Source organism: Bubalus bubalis, chromosome 12 (assembly GCF_019923935.1).
Source record: "Bubalus bubalis isolate 160015118507 breed Murrah chromosome 12, NDDB_SH_1, whole genome shotgun sequence".
Classification (NCBI taxonomy): Eukaryota; Metazoa; Chordata; class Mammalia; order Artiodactyla; family Bovidae; genus Bubalus; species Bubalus bubalis.
In genome coordinates this window covers 8,973,563-8,985,689 of record NC_059168.1, presented here as the reverse complement: position 1 = coordinate 8,985,689, position 12,127 = coordinate 8,973,563, and the positions used below count along the sequence as shown (strand labels likewise).

At 48.3% G+C, this 12,127-nt stretch overlaps 1 protein-coding gene across 2 annotated transcripts in view; it reads right to left on the bottom strand.

Moving 5' to 3' along the window:
* Positions 1 to 3,615: 3,615 nt before the first annotated feature.
* MRPS9 (mitochondrial ribosomal protein S9) overlaps positions 3,616 to 12,127 on the bottom strand; it is a 39,078-nt gene continuing 30,566 nt past the window's right edge. The window contains exons 7-11 of one of the 2 annotated variants that reach the window (XM_006067891.4): positions 11,256 to 11,331; positions 8,754 to 8,922; positions 7,725 to 7,833; positions 6,695 to 6,864; positions 3,616 to 5,430 (exon numbers count right to left, since the gene is read on the bottom strand). In XM_006067891.4, the coding sequence (XP_006067953.1) occupies positions 5,339 to 5,430; positions 6,695 to 6,864; positions 7,725 to 7,833; positions 8,754 to 8,922; positions 11,256 to 11,331 (616 nt within the window). In that variant the 3' untranslated portion in view covers positions 3,616 to 5,338. The remainder of the gene's footprint in view (positions 5,431 to 6,694; positions 6,865 to 7,724; positions 7,834 to 8,753; positions 8,923 to 11,255; positions 11,332 to 12,127) is intronic. The other variant, XM_044925725.2, reaches the window with a different exon arrangement.

Sequence of the window (12,127 nt, the reverse complement as noted above, 5' to 3'; positions counted from 1 at the left end):
GATCTTAAAATATAATTAATACGCCTGTTGTTTCCAAGGGCCTTAGAACATCCATGGATCACCTAGGTGAACCTGGGGAGGAGCAGGGAAATCCACCCCTTCACCTCACCGCATGGAGTTGCTTATTCTGTTGTAAACTACTCCACCTTGTGGTTAAACAAGGGTACTGCCCGCTAGAAATCGACACGTCACGGTGAAAAATCACTATTTTATGTGATAGAAGTTATGAATGAGCTTTAAAAAGTTCAAACCACACATAAAAGGAGAAAGTGAAAAATTATCCATAATTTCACCGCCTAAAGATATCTAGACACAAGTAGATTCTATAAATCAAATATAGGCACATAATAAATTAATATCCTTTGATAGAAGAGAAATAGTCATCACTCGGCTTCTTCACTTTCAACGAATCAACGTCTCCAGATGATTCAGGAATGAGAGCTGGTCAGGATTTGATCAGTTGGCATGTTGGAATAAAAACTCGGAACCCTGTCACCCAGCAATAAGGGAAGCCACCCCCTTGGTGCACCTCGGTGTCCCCATCTGAGAAATGGTCAGAGGTGTCAGAGGTTGCACCCCAGTGGGACCCCGAGTCTGGCCCCTGACCTCCTGGTTCCCATGTGGGGAGCCTCTGGTTGGTGACCGCTGGACCGAACGAGCCCCAGGCTCCCGCCCACTGGACGATGCTCCATCCTCCCCAGTGGTACTCTCCTACCTGACGTCTCTCCAGGGCGAGGGGCCTGTGCTTCCATCTCATACCCTGGTTCCCACATGGATCCATGGTTCCCACATGGATTAGAAGTTTCATGGTTTCAATTTGCATCATCTTGAGAGAGAAGCCCTGGTGCCAATGTGCGTGCGGGCCTCCAGCTTGCTCAGCATGTGTGTGCAGAGATGCCTCCAGGGAGAGCCCCCTGCGCTGTGTGACAGGCCACGGTTCACTGATGCCCTTGTCGCCGTCTGTGGGCAGCCAGGCCAGAGCGAAGGGAAGCCAGATCCAAGAGGGCCTGGAAGAGGGACCTCACCAGGAATCCAGCCAGCCTGGCGAGGTCAGCCCACCTCGGGACACGGGAACGCCCAGGGCACAGTGCCAGGCAGCAACAGTGGGCACTGACTTCCTGTCATTTCCTCAGGCAGGCGGGTGGTGTGCAGGGGGGCGACTGCCAGGAGCAGCTAGGGTGCAGTCTCTGGCTGCTGCCCTGTGGGCAGGACCCACCTCCTTCTCTGGGCAGTTTTGATGTTTCTGGTCAAATTGCCGGTCACAGTGATTCTCTAGGACTAGATGCCTGAGACTGCCCCGTGTCTCACTTTGGTTCTGAGGGGTCCAAGGAGCCCTGGAATGCCAGGATTCTGCCCCATTTTTCAGGCCAGAGGGCAGAGGCCGTGGGGACAGAGGACAGCGGTCTCCTGAGCAGCTCTCACCCCAGGCTTTGAGCCGACCTGCCAGGTGAGGGCGGCCCATCTTTGGCTCCGAGTCATTATCTCAGTCGACATTTCCCAGCAGGGCCTAATTGCCGTCTAATTGTTTTCTCTGTTTGTTGTGTGTCTCTAATTAGACACACACTTACGGCTTGGAGGACAGGAACTCCATCGAGGGTTTTCTGCAACCCCTGTCCTGCGGGACCCCAAAGCGTCCCCAGTGAAGACGCCGCGGGCAGATGGACGATCCGGGTCAGACAGGCAGACGGGCCCAGCTCCTGAGTTACCTGAACCACCCAGCAACAGGTCTGCAGTGACAGCTCTCCCCGAGGTGGCCTGCTCACTCCCGCGTCCCCCGCAAGCCAGGTGCTGGGCAGGAAGCAGAGTCCACAGCCCGCGTCTAATGGAGGAGACAGGTGCACAGACCAGCACCACACGCCATGCTTGGGCTGAGGATGGGCGGATGCGAGGGCAGGACGGATGCTGGGGCCAGCGGCTGGGCCGCTCATGGGCACCGGGCAGGGCAGGGCAGGGTGGCCGGGTGGAGGGTCAGAGTTGGACCTGGTGGCAGTGTCAGGGGTCGGCCACCCCGCTGGCGCTGGTTGGGGAGCTGCAGGCAGGGCTGAGCCTGGGGCCAGGGGTGAGGGGCCCCAGACCACTCTGCACAGCCCTGAGGCGAGGGACCCAAGCCCGACCCTGGCACCCAGGTCCCACCTCCAGGCACAGGACTGTCTGCCAGGTCTGTCCCTGCTCCACTACAGCTTCCGTGGGGGTGGCCCTCGGTCCCAAGTGACCCTAGATCCCTAGTCTGTGGGAAGAACCCCAAGGAACAAGCAAGAGCCTGGATTGGGAGCTGAGCACCCCAGAGACGGGGGACACAGCCCCTTTCCTGCCCTGCAGGATGTCTGCCCAGCCCCTCCCTCAGGGGTCACATACCCCGGCAGCCTCCCAAGAAGACCCTCCTTTTCAGTGTCAAGTCCAAGTTTGGGGCTTCTGCAACCTGCAACTGAGGTCCTCATGTAACTGACCTGCAATATTCTGCTTCATTAATCACCATCGTGAAAAATGCCCCTCCCACCTCCTGCCCCTCACTTCAAGGTAGCATACTGAAATCACGGGAGAAAAATTCAAGCAACAGTGGGGAAGCTGCGAGGGAACAGTGATGATGCCATCTCTGGTGGAGAGGCTGATGGCAGGTGAGACTCAATCAGGAGAGCTCGGGTGAACCCCTCACTCTCCACATGGAGAGGAAGACCCCACACTACAAGGCCGGCTCCCCGGGCAGGTTTCAATCAGGTGTTGGGAAAATGAAAAAGGAGTAAATTTGCATTTCTCATGAGAAGTTTTCATAGAGGATCCAAAAGCGGTCCTAACTTTTGTGAAAGCTTTAAGCAGCCGTGATTTCGTGGGAAATAGCAACCCACTCCAGTATCATTGCCTGGAAAATCCCATGGTCAGAGGAACCTGGCAGGCTGTCATCCAAAAGATTGCAGAGTCGGATACGACTGAGCGACTAAGCATGCATGCAACAGGAATTTACCATTTTCATGAAGGGGTCTCCTCCCATGCTTTAAAGAAAATTTCCCAGAAGGAACCTATCTGGCTGGTATTTATAATGTAGAAAGTAGATGTTTGGTGAACAAAACTTGAGTACGAAGAGGCACTCACATAGCAAGGCTAGACTGCGACCCTCCATGCTGCTACTGCAGGAACAGAGCCTGAAAGGCCAGGCCCGGAGTAAAACCTAGGTTTTTTCATTATCAGGTATGAGGAATCCAACAGACCAGGAGCGACTGCTTGGAAGGCGTGGAGCAGGCGTGTGGTTACCGTCTCCAGGGACTGGCAAGCCTGGGCGAGGCCCTCCCTGTGGACCCCGAGGCCCCCAGAAGCTTAGAAACACAAAGTTAGAGCAGGCCCTCGGTCCATTACATCATGACCCTTGCGTGTCTTCCGATTCTGATATCTAATTCCACCTATGGTTTCTTTTAAAAAACATGAATTTTATCACTTTGTTTTAAAAAACTGATGGCCTGAGTTGAAGGAACACAGTGATATGACTTTGAATTCCTTTTTTCCTACACTTTGCACCTCTGTAGTAATTTATATTTTCTAAGAAATGACAGGAGAAAATTGACAAGATCTTGCTCAGTGCTGAAGCTCAGGAGTTTTTACAGCTTAGCACTCAAAGACGACTGCCAATTTTTAATAATGAGTTTATTGTTTCTTATCCAAGGGTTTACATATAGTAAGAAAAATTTCTATATCCCAAGGCTGGTCACCAAAGAAGGTGGCAGTATTTTTGTGAGATGTTGATTTTTATGGCTCCTTGATGACATTTTTAAACTTTTTCTTTTTTTGGCTGGGTGGGGTCTTCATTGCAGAGAATGGGATTCTCGAGTTGTAGCGTGCAGGCTTGGCAGGCCCCCAGATGTGTGGTCTCAGTTCCCCTATCAAGGAAGAGGCCTGCGTCCCCTCCCTCCAGTGGAAGGCGGATTCTTTACCACTGGACCACCAGGGAAGCCCCTCCTTGACAGTTAATTTGGTGGAAAGGGTCACAGCCTTCATGATAGAGGTGCCTGATGTCAGCATCGTGAAAACACGATGGGCTGACCTTCCCTTATAGATACTGAGAGGTCCTCGTAGTTGGCCACCTCCCTCGTGTATGCGGGCTACACACCCGTGTCTATGGGGCTGTCAAGTGGGGTGTAGCCTGGACGTCGTAACAGACGTGGAAGCTCTGGGTCTGTAGCGTCCAGCTAGCTATTCCATCCAGAGCATCGTGCTTCTGTTTGTTCTGAGGGGCCAAGGCAATGAAGCATCCTTCATTTTCAAGGACACTGCCTGTTCACACCATGACTCCCCCCACCCATCCAGACTGAGACCCCTGCACACACGTGGATAACTGAACAATAGAGGATATGGGGGTTGGGGGTGGGTGGGTTTCATGATGAGAATCACAACCCACGATGACCAGGCACCTACTGGGGCCCTGCGGGCCTGCAGACTGTCCTGACCCCCCAATGCCTGTATCACATTTGGAAGGTAAAGTGGACACTCGTGTCCTCCCCTCCCAGACAGGCAGAGATCACGCCCAGGGCCCTCAACCCCTGCTCCCCCTGGGCCAGGCCCTCTCACCACACTGTCTGCTGTATCCAGGGCTGCACAGGAAGACCAGACTTACTGTCCTTTACAAAACCCCAAACCCGCCTCATGCCCGCGGTTCCCAGCGTCACAGGGAGGGACTCCCAGGGCATCGTGCGAGCCCAGAGCCTCGGAACTGATTCATCCTGTGAGTGCAAGTCCGTGTCCAACCTGGAGGGTACCGTGCTCCGTGAAATAAGCCAGACAGAGAAAGACAAACACTGCGTGGTATCACTTATACGTAGAATCTTAAAGAAAAAAAACAAAAGTCAAACTCATAGAAACAGACAGAGGACCGGTGGCTGCCGGGGGCCCCGGGAGAGGCGGGCCTGTCGCCGTCAGCGACTCGGCGGGGCTCCTGACAAAGACGCTGCGCTGGCTCCTCTCTTTTCGACAAGCATCTCACCCCTCAATTGTGAACAACGTGTAGCTGTCTGGAAAAGCGACAGCATGTGGAGGATGGAGTTCAAGTCTGTGCTGCTCTTAGGTCAGCAGTGTGGCTCCAGAGCTCAGATCCGTGGGCTGGGCCTTCCCATTTGAGAAAGGTCTCCTGGCTGGGTTTTGCTGAATGTTCCTTTCAGATCGAATATGCCAAGAGTCTGAGTTAGGCTTTGAAAACTCTCTTCTGAAAAAGTTTTAAAAGTGAAGCAGCAAAACAAGCTAAAACATTTTAAGTAACTCTTTTCAGAAGGTGACCTTCACAGCATCGCATCTCACGAGGCAGCCGCCCAGCCGGCCCTGGTCTCCCGTGCGCCCCTCGCTTTCCCGCGAGGGACACTCAGCGCTTCTTCCAGGTGAACTTCCTGCGGGCGCCCTCCTGGCCTGGCTTCTTACGCTCTCGGACACGGGGATCCGTGGTGAGCAGTCCAGCTGCAGCATAAAAAGAGACGCCTTTAGGAACCACGGAAAATGCAGGGAGGCAGGTGAGTCGCGTGAACCGACAGCCCCTGGGGTAAGAGGAAGCACCCAGGCCCACAGCCGACTCCAGCCTCACATAAACCTCCAGACAGCAGCGTGCTTTCCCTCTTCGGGGCTATCTTCCTGATTTCCGGGACAAACACCAGGCACATTATTTGAGTCTGCTTGTCTTCTGCTCTGAGAGCTATGATCAATTCCTTTTTGGTTTTAAAACTTGTTCAACTAAGGACAAAGCTGTTCCTGTTTGGCATCACTAATCACTGCAAGGAAAGCCGCCTGGCGCGCTTACCGTTACAGAAGCGGAAGTTCTACAGACACTGCAACTGTAAAGGTGTCTATACTGCCACACACTTCACCCTCCAGGAGGTTTTTCTTTTCTACCTCTGGTCTCCATTATGTACAAGTAACATATGACTTCACGAACACATTTGAGAAAAGAAACTTACATTTTTAAATTTGTGTGACAATAGTACTTCTTGGGACTTTGTTTTAAGATCTAAGAAAAAAAGTTTTAGAGTTGTGTTCTCAGCACAAGACTTCCATTCTGGGAGAGTAAAGTCAGTTTTGCTGGTGGCTTCCACTCTCCCAGTCCTCAGGAGTGATTACGAGTCACTCTCAGCCTCCGTTCCTGATGTGTTTATAAGTATTACACAGGCTGGAGTTTTTCAGTGTTTTCTTCACTCCTCCAACACTAGCACTCCTTTCCCCTGTGTGCCGGGCTCACATATTTTGTTAAGAGTACTTTTAATGCTGCTGCTGCTGCTAAGTCGCTTCAGTCGTGTCCAACTCTGTGCGACCCCATAGACGGCAGCCCACCAGGCTCCCCTGTCCCTAGGGTTCTCCAGGCAAGAACACTGGAGTGGGTTGCCATTTCTTTCTCCAATGCATGAAAGTGAAAAGTGAAAGTGAAGTTGCTCAGTCGTGTCTGACTCTTAGCGACCCCATGGACTGCAGCCCACCAGGCTCCGTCCATGGGATTTTCCAGGCAAGAGTACTGGAGTGGGGTGCCATTGTACTTTTAATGGCCACACAGCAAAGGCAAAACTTCACTTAACCATATACCCATGGCTTTTGCACGTACTCGACTTAAAAGGTGTGGAAAAAAACAACAAGCTTGCATGGAAGGCAAACCAGACCTGTCTAAATTCTAGCTGAAAAGAAAAGTGATGACGCTTTATTACTTTTCAGGGCTCACAGAAACTCAAACTAGCCATACCTTGGCGCATCCATTCAACCTCATCCTCGGTGATGAAGCTGCACAGGGCTCTGGCCATGGCCAGGCGGATGGCCCCCGCCTGCGACGACCGCCCGCCCCCCGACACCGTGCAGGTCACGTCGTGCTTCCCAAGCCGGTCGAGGAAATGAAAGGGGAACATGAGCTGCTCTCTGAGGACATCACAAGAGATGGAGTTAGATTTGCAGCATATACACATGACTTCACAGAACGCTCACACTCTAGTCGTTTATAGGAACCACAACACACGCAGAGACACTGCTGTTTAGGATACTCAGACACCGTGAGAGTGGGGTCAGTCTCTTTTTTTCGGGTGCAGCGGCACACCCTGCCTCACTGAGGGTGAGTGACGGGAGTGGCAATACTACTCAGGGAAGCTCTGCTCACCTGCTCGTTTGGGAGCTTAAATATGTATCTGCTTTAATTCCTGAAACTTTTAAGATTCCCAAGCAAATGCTTATAAACATCAAGAAACTGAGACTAAAATTGAGAAAAAAATCAGGAGATATGAGAGCATTTGCATCAGGGTGGTCAAGGTGAGAAAGAACCCCCAGGAGGCGGGGTCTGCACAGTCAGGAGGCAGGTACCCAGAATACAGCAAAAGTCTATGAGGACAGGGAACCACACCCAAAGGGGAGCAGCTGAAAACGGTCCCTCCACTAGTGATCTGAATTAACCTGGACTGGAGCTTCCCTGGTGGCTCAGTGATAAAGAACGAGCCTGCTAATGCAGGAGGTGCAGGTGTGATCCCTGGGTGGGGAAGATCCCTCGGAGAAGGGAATGGCAACCCACTTTAGCATCCTTGCCTGAGAAACCCCACGGACAGAGGAGCCTGGTGGGCTATGGTCCATGGGGTCGCAAAGCAGTCAGACATGACTTAGCAACTAAACAACAAACAACAAAGAGAAGCAATCGGGCAAACGCCAGGAAATCATAAGCCTTGTTGATCGGGATGTATCATCAAGTGTATTTCCTTGAAGATCAAAAAGCCAAACCCAAACACAGATCTCACCTGTCTTGGGTCACTGGGAAGTAGAGCAGGTAGTCGACCCCATTGATTTCTATCTTCCCACTGCCATGGCCATAAACAACCGCCTCCGCATTTGCAGTCTTTCTCTTACCTTGAAAAACACAAGACATCTATGCGGTAAACATCTTGAAGACCAGTGCTCTGAGTGAGGCAAAACTACATTAACTTCCTTCCCTCAGAGTAACAATACCTAACACCCTATATAGGAAAGTTCTATAATTATTATACGTCACACAAAAATAAAACAGGCAAACGACACCATAATTGATGTAATGAACTTATTGTGGGGGTGTTTTGTTCTTTGATCCCATTTTAGAAGTACTACAACCAAGTAATTCACATTTGTTTACATTATTTTTTTTTAATTAAATTTACCTAGTATTTTTTAAATTAATAAGAATATACCTGAATCTCAACTGTAAATTTTTACAATACATGAACAGTATAATAAAGTATAACTAAAAGAAAAGGAATAAAAGGTTGAAATACAAGGAATCCTCAGGGAAGGTTACACTTCTTTGAAAATATTAACTGAAAATGACAAAGGAAGTGATGTTAAACTTTTTAGAGTTGCAGATGGATCATTTAATAGCTCGATTCTTTAAAGTGACACCATGTCAAATGGCTCTGGGCATCTACAAGGAAGACGTGAGCTGAGGACCGAAAGTTTTCGGGTTTCATAGTTTTGGCGTCTGACGGGCAGATTCACTGAACATTTTCAGTGAATCTAAGATGCTCTGTGATAAACACATTGTTGTTTCCACCAGCTGAAAATGTGAAAATAACCAAGTGCTAATGTGATTGTGCAGGCTATGGGTCCACATCTTTCCTTGGGACATTAAAGGGTTCCGTTTTTCAAAATGTCAACAAGAATCTTAAAACCTCGGAAATCCAGTGTAACAACAGCAAAAATAAACAAACGGACAAAATGAACAGCACAGGGCAAGAGCGCACACACGCCCCATCGTCGCCCCGCGCTCGGGGGCGCGCGTCCTCTCCAGCGCGCCTTACCTTGGCCTGTGCTGAAGGCCATGCCCTGCTCATCATACTGCAGAGGCTCGATCAGATGTTTCTTTGACTGAACGGTCACTGTCCTGCGGAACCTGCCCACAAATTCCTCTTCAACTGCATCGCACGGCAAGGCTGATAACCTTTCCAGCAGCCGGATGAACTGTGCATACTGCAGACAATAAAAATTCATTAGGAGATGGGAGTGTAATTGCATTTGCTAAGTTTTTCTATTTTTATATACTTGATCTTTCCAGTGTTGCTTTTCCTGATGAATTCTGACAGGATGGCACGCGCACTGCTTCTGAAACAGCGAGCGGGCGTGGCATTCTCCCTGGGCGCCTCTGGTCTCAATCTTTCCTTTCGAGAAACAAAGAGATGAACCTTTCAAAGAAAAATCCATTTCTCTGACTTGGGATATTACAAGAAAGTGAAATTTAAATTCTGTTTCAAAAAAATATTTAGATGATCTTTGAGTGTGACTTCTACTCTTTTACTAGAATTGCTATCAAGAGGAGCTTCATAAATAATTTCCAGTGAGTTTCGCACAGTAAAATGGGGAGAGTCTGATTTTGAGAAAATGTACCTCTTAAATTATATTTCATAATACACTTGGCAAATATATCTTTAGCTGTTCAAGCTGTGTTACTTTAATGTTTATGATTTCCTTTAAAACTGAACAATCAAGCTATTTAAAAATTCAAGAGATACTTGACTTAAAGGGCAACCTCTTGAAATAAATTATCCTTGCTACTCTGTGCATGTTTTTAATAGTTCTTGAACATGTGATTAGAAAGTAAACAACTTGGTATTAACCCCTTAAAATTAGAAGCCAGAGTAATCACTCTAAAGTGTTTATGCAGAAGGAAACAACTGACACTTGACATCCTTGGTGAGCACAGAGTGTGAAACCCAGCTTTTTGATAACCTGATTTATGTTTTTGCCAACCCTAAAAATCAGGCTCGCCTTTATGACCTCTGCCTTTATAGTGAAAATCTGCCACTAATGATTTGAAATATATAAAAATCACACATGTAAGATTCAAAGGGCTGCTTCAATGATTGCCTCCAAGGAGGTTAGGAGAGAAGCGGTCTAAGGAAGGGTGAGATACTTAGGCACCCAGCCTGGTGGAGCTCCATCACCTCCATTCACAGCTGTCCTTCCCCAGCTGCTCTCAGTTCCCCTGAATGTGCCGTGACACCCTCGAACCCACAAGCAGGTAACTACAGGTGTGACGCAGCCGGCCTCAGGAACTGAGATCATGAGTCGAGCTATCACTGACCACTCCTGCCTCCTTCATCTCAACACCAGTTGTCAGCTTCAGGATTTCTTCCATTTGTCCAAAGTACAAAGGCCCCATATATTTACAGACAGATGAATAGATGAGCCTATATATTTGATTGTTTTGTTTTCATGGCTGTGCACCTTTAACAAAGTCTTTGGGATATTTCCAAAATGAAAACAAACTTGTTATTTTATTAAAAAATGAAAGGAGCCAGGAAATGGGAAACACAGAAACGATGCAGTCAGTTAAGAGGTAAAAGACAGATTTTTTTTCAGCTGCATCCAATGCAGCGATACCGACTTGGCAGTCAGGCTATTAGAAATTAATTCTGGCTCTACCACTCACCAAATGTCCAACACCTCAGTTTAGCAAATTGCAACTTTTCCAACACATTAATTTCTGTAATAACTTAAATGAAGAACAGAGAAATTTAAGCATATGACTTAAAATCTACATGGTGGCAAGGTACTAACGTCAGTCACTGCCATGGGAGGGAAAAAACCTTTCTTGAAACAATTTGTGAAATTTATCTATACTCTCATCTTCTAGAAATAATCTAAATCCAGAACATCAACATATTTAAAACATCAGATTTCCTCTGATAATTTTGAAATATGCTAGAATACTGAGCAAAATAAGAATCTGGCTGAGACCTAACCAAGGATCATCATCTTTATAGGCTTTTGGGAGCCTGCTAAAAATGTATATTCCTGGGTGAGGCCGGTGGGAATTCTGAGCAAGGCCTGGACCGTGGGCAACCGCATTCTGCTCCCAGCATTCCAGGTGATCCTGACATTGGTGGTTTTGCCGATTCTAAGGACTGGCCACACAGACACTGCATGTGCTAGCAGGAAGGGCGCCCTGTGCTTCGTTTCTTTCCTATTTCATCTGTAACGGCTGCTTATACTTACCATTGGCCTGTAAAATTAACACCTGCTCTACTGAAGGATGCAAAAAAGGACACCAGCCACACTCCCCCAAGACAACGGGCAGAGAGACGGCCAGCGCACTTGCAGGGGAGGGTCTGGGTCTTCTAGGCTGCCGCCTTCTTGGCCTACGGGCAGAATCAGCTCCAAATGTTTTTTTTTTTAAAGGAAAACTGTCTTAGGAACACATGCCTCTTGAGGAACGTTACTATTAGGATCCTAAATATTAATATAGTAATTGTCTACAATCTTACGGCACAGGTCCCCTTAAATTAAAAAGATTAATTACTCACGTCTTGATCTGACAGTTTTTCTACTAACATTTCTTCCAGTTCCTCCTTAATCAGCCATCTGCTGCCAATTGGGTCTCTGTTAAAATATCACATGTATTCTCTTTTAAATTAACCATGCAATGAGAGTTACATCATGAAAGATCTCACAAGTGGTAGTGATTCTTGACAGGGGAACACACTTTTGTATTAATATTACACAGCTGTAAAATTCCATCCAAGTGAATAGTTTTTTGAGATAGGTTATTACATTTCCTCAGTCTACTTTCGGAGAAGGCAATGGCACCCCACTCCAGTACTCTTGCCTGGAAAATCTCATGGACGGAGGAGCCTGGTAGGCTGCAGTCCATGGGGTCGCTAAGAGTCAGACACGACTGAGCGACTTCCCTTTCACTTTTCACTTTCATACACTGGAGAAGGAAATGGCAACCCACTCCAGTGTTCTTGCCTGGAGAATCCCAGGGATGGGGGAGCCTGGTGGGCTGCCATCTACGGGGTCGCACAGAGTCGGACACGACTGAAGCGATTCAGCAGCAGCAGCAGCAGTCTACTTTAAAAGAAGAGATACCCAGTCTAGCAAATGTCCCGTTGGCCGAGTTAGACTCAGCAGTGTGAAACTTGCTGGATATTCAAGTCACCAGATTTCTCAAAAATTCAAATTGTGCTTGCTTTTCATAATTTGTTTGAAAGGAGAGGTTATGGAAGCACAGTAATCTGTGAGTGGACTAAAGTAGTAATGAATACAAAGAAAAGGCTAGGGGTAGTACTTACAGCTTAAACTAGCCATGTTCCAAAACCGGGGTCTTTTGAATAAGAGAGAACACAGGAACGTGCTGTGCTCTGTGTGCTCAGTCAGGTCTCTGTGACCGCATGGC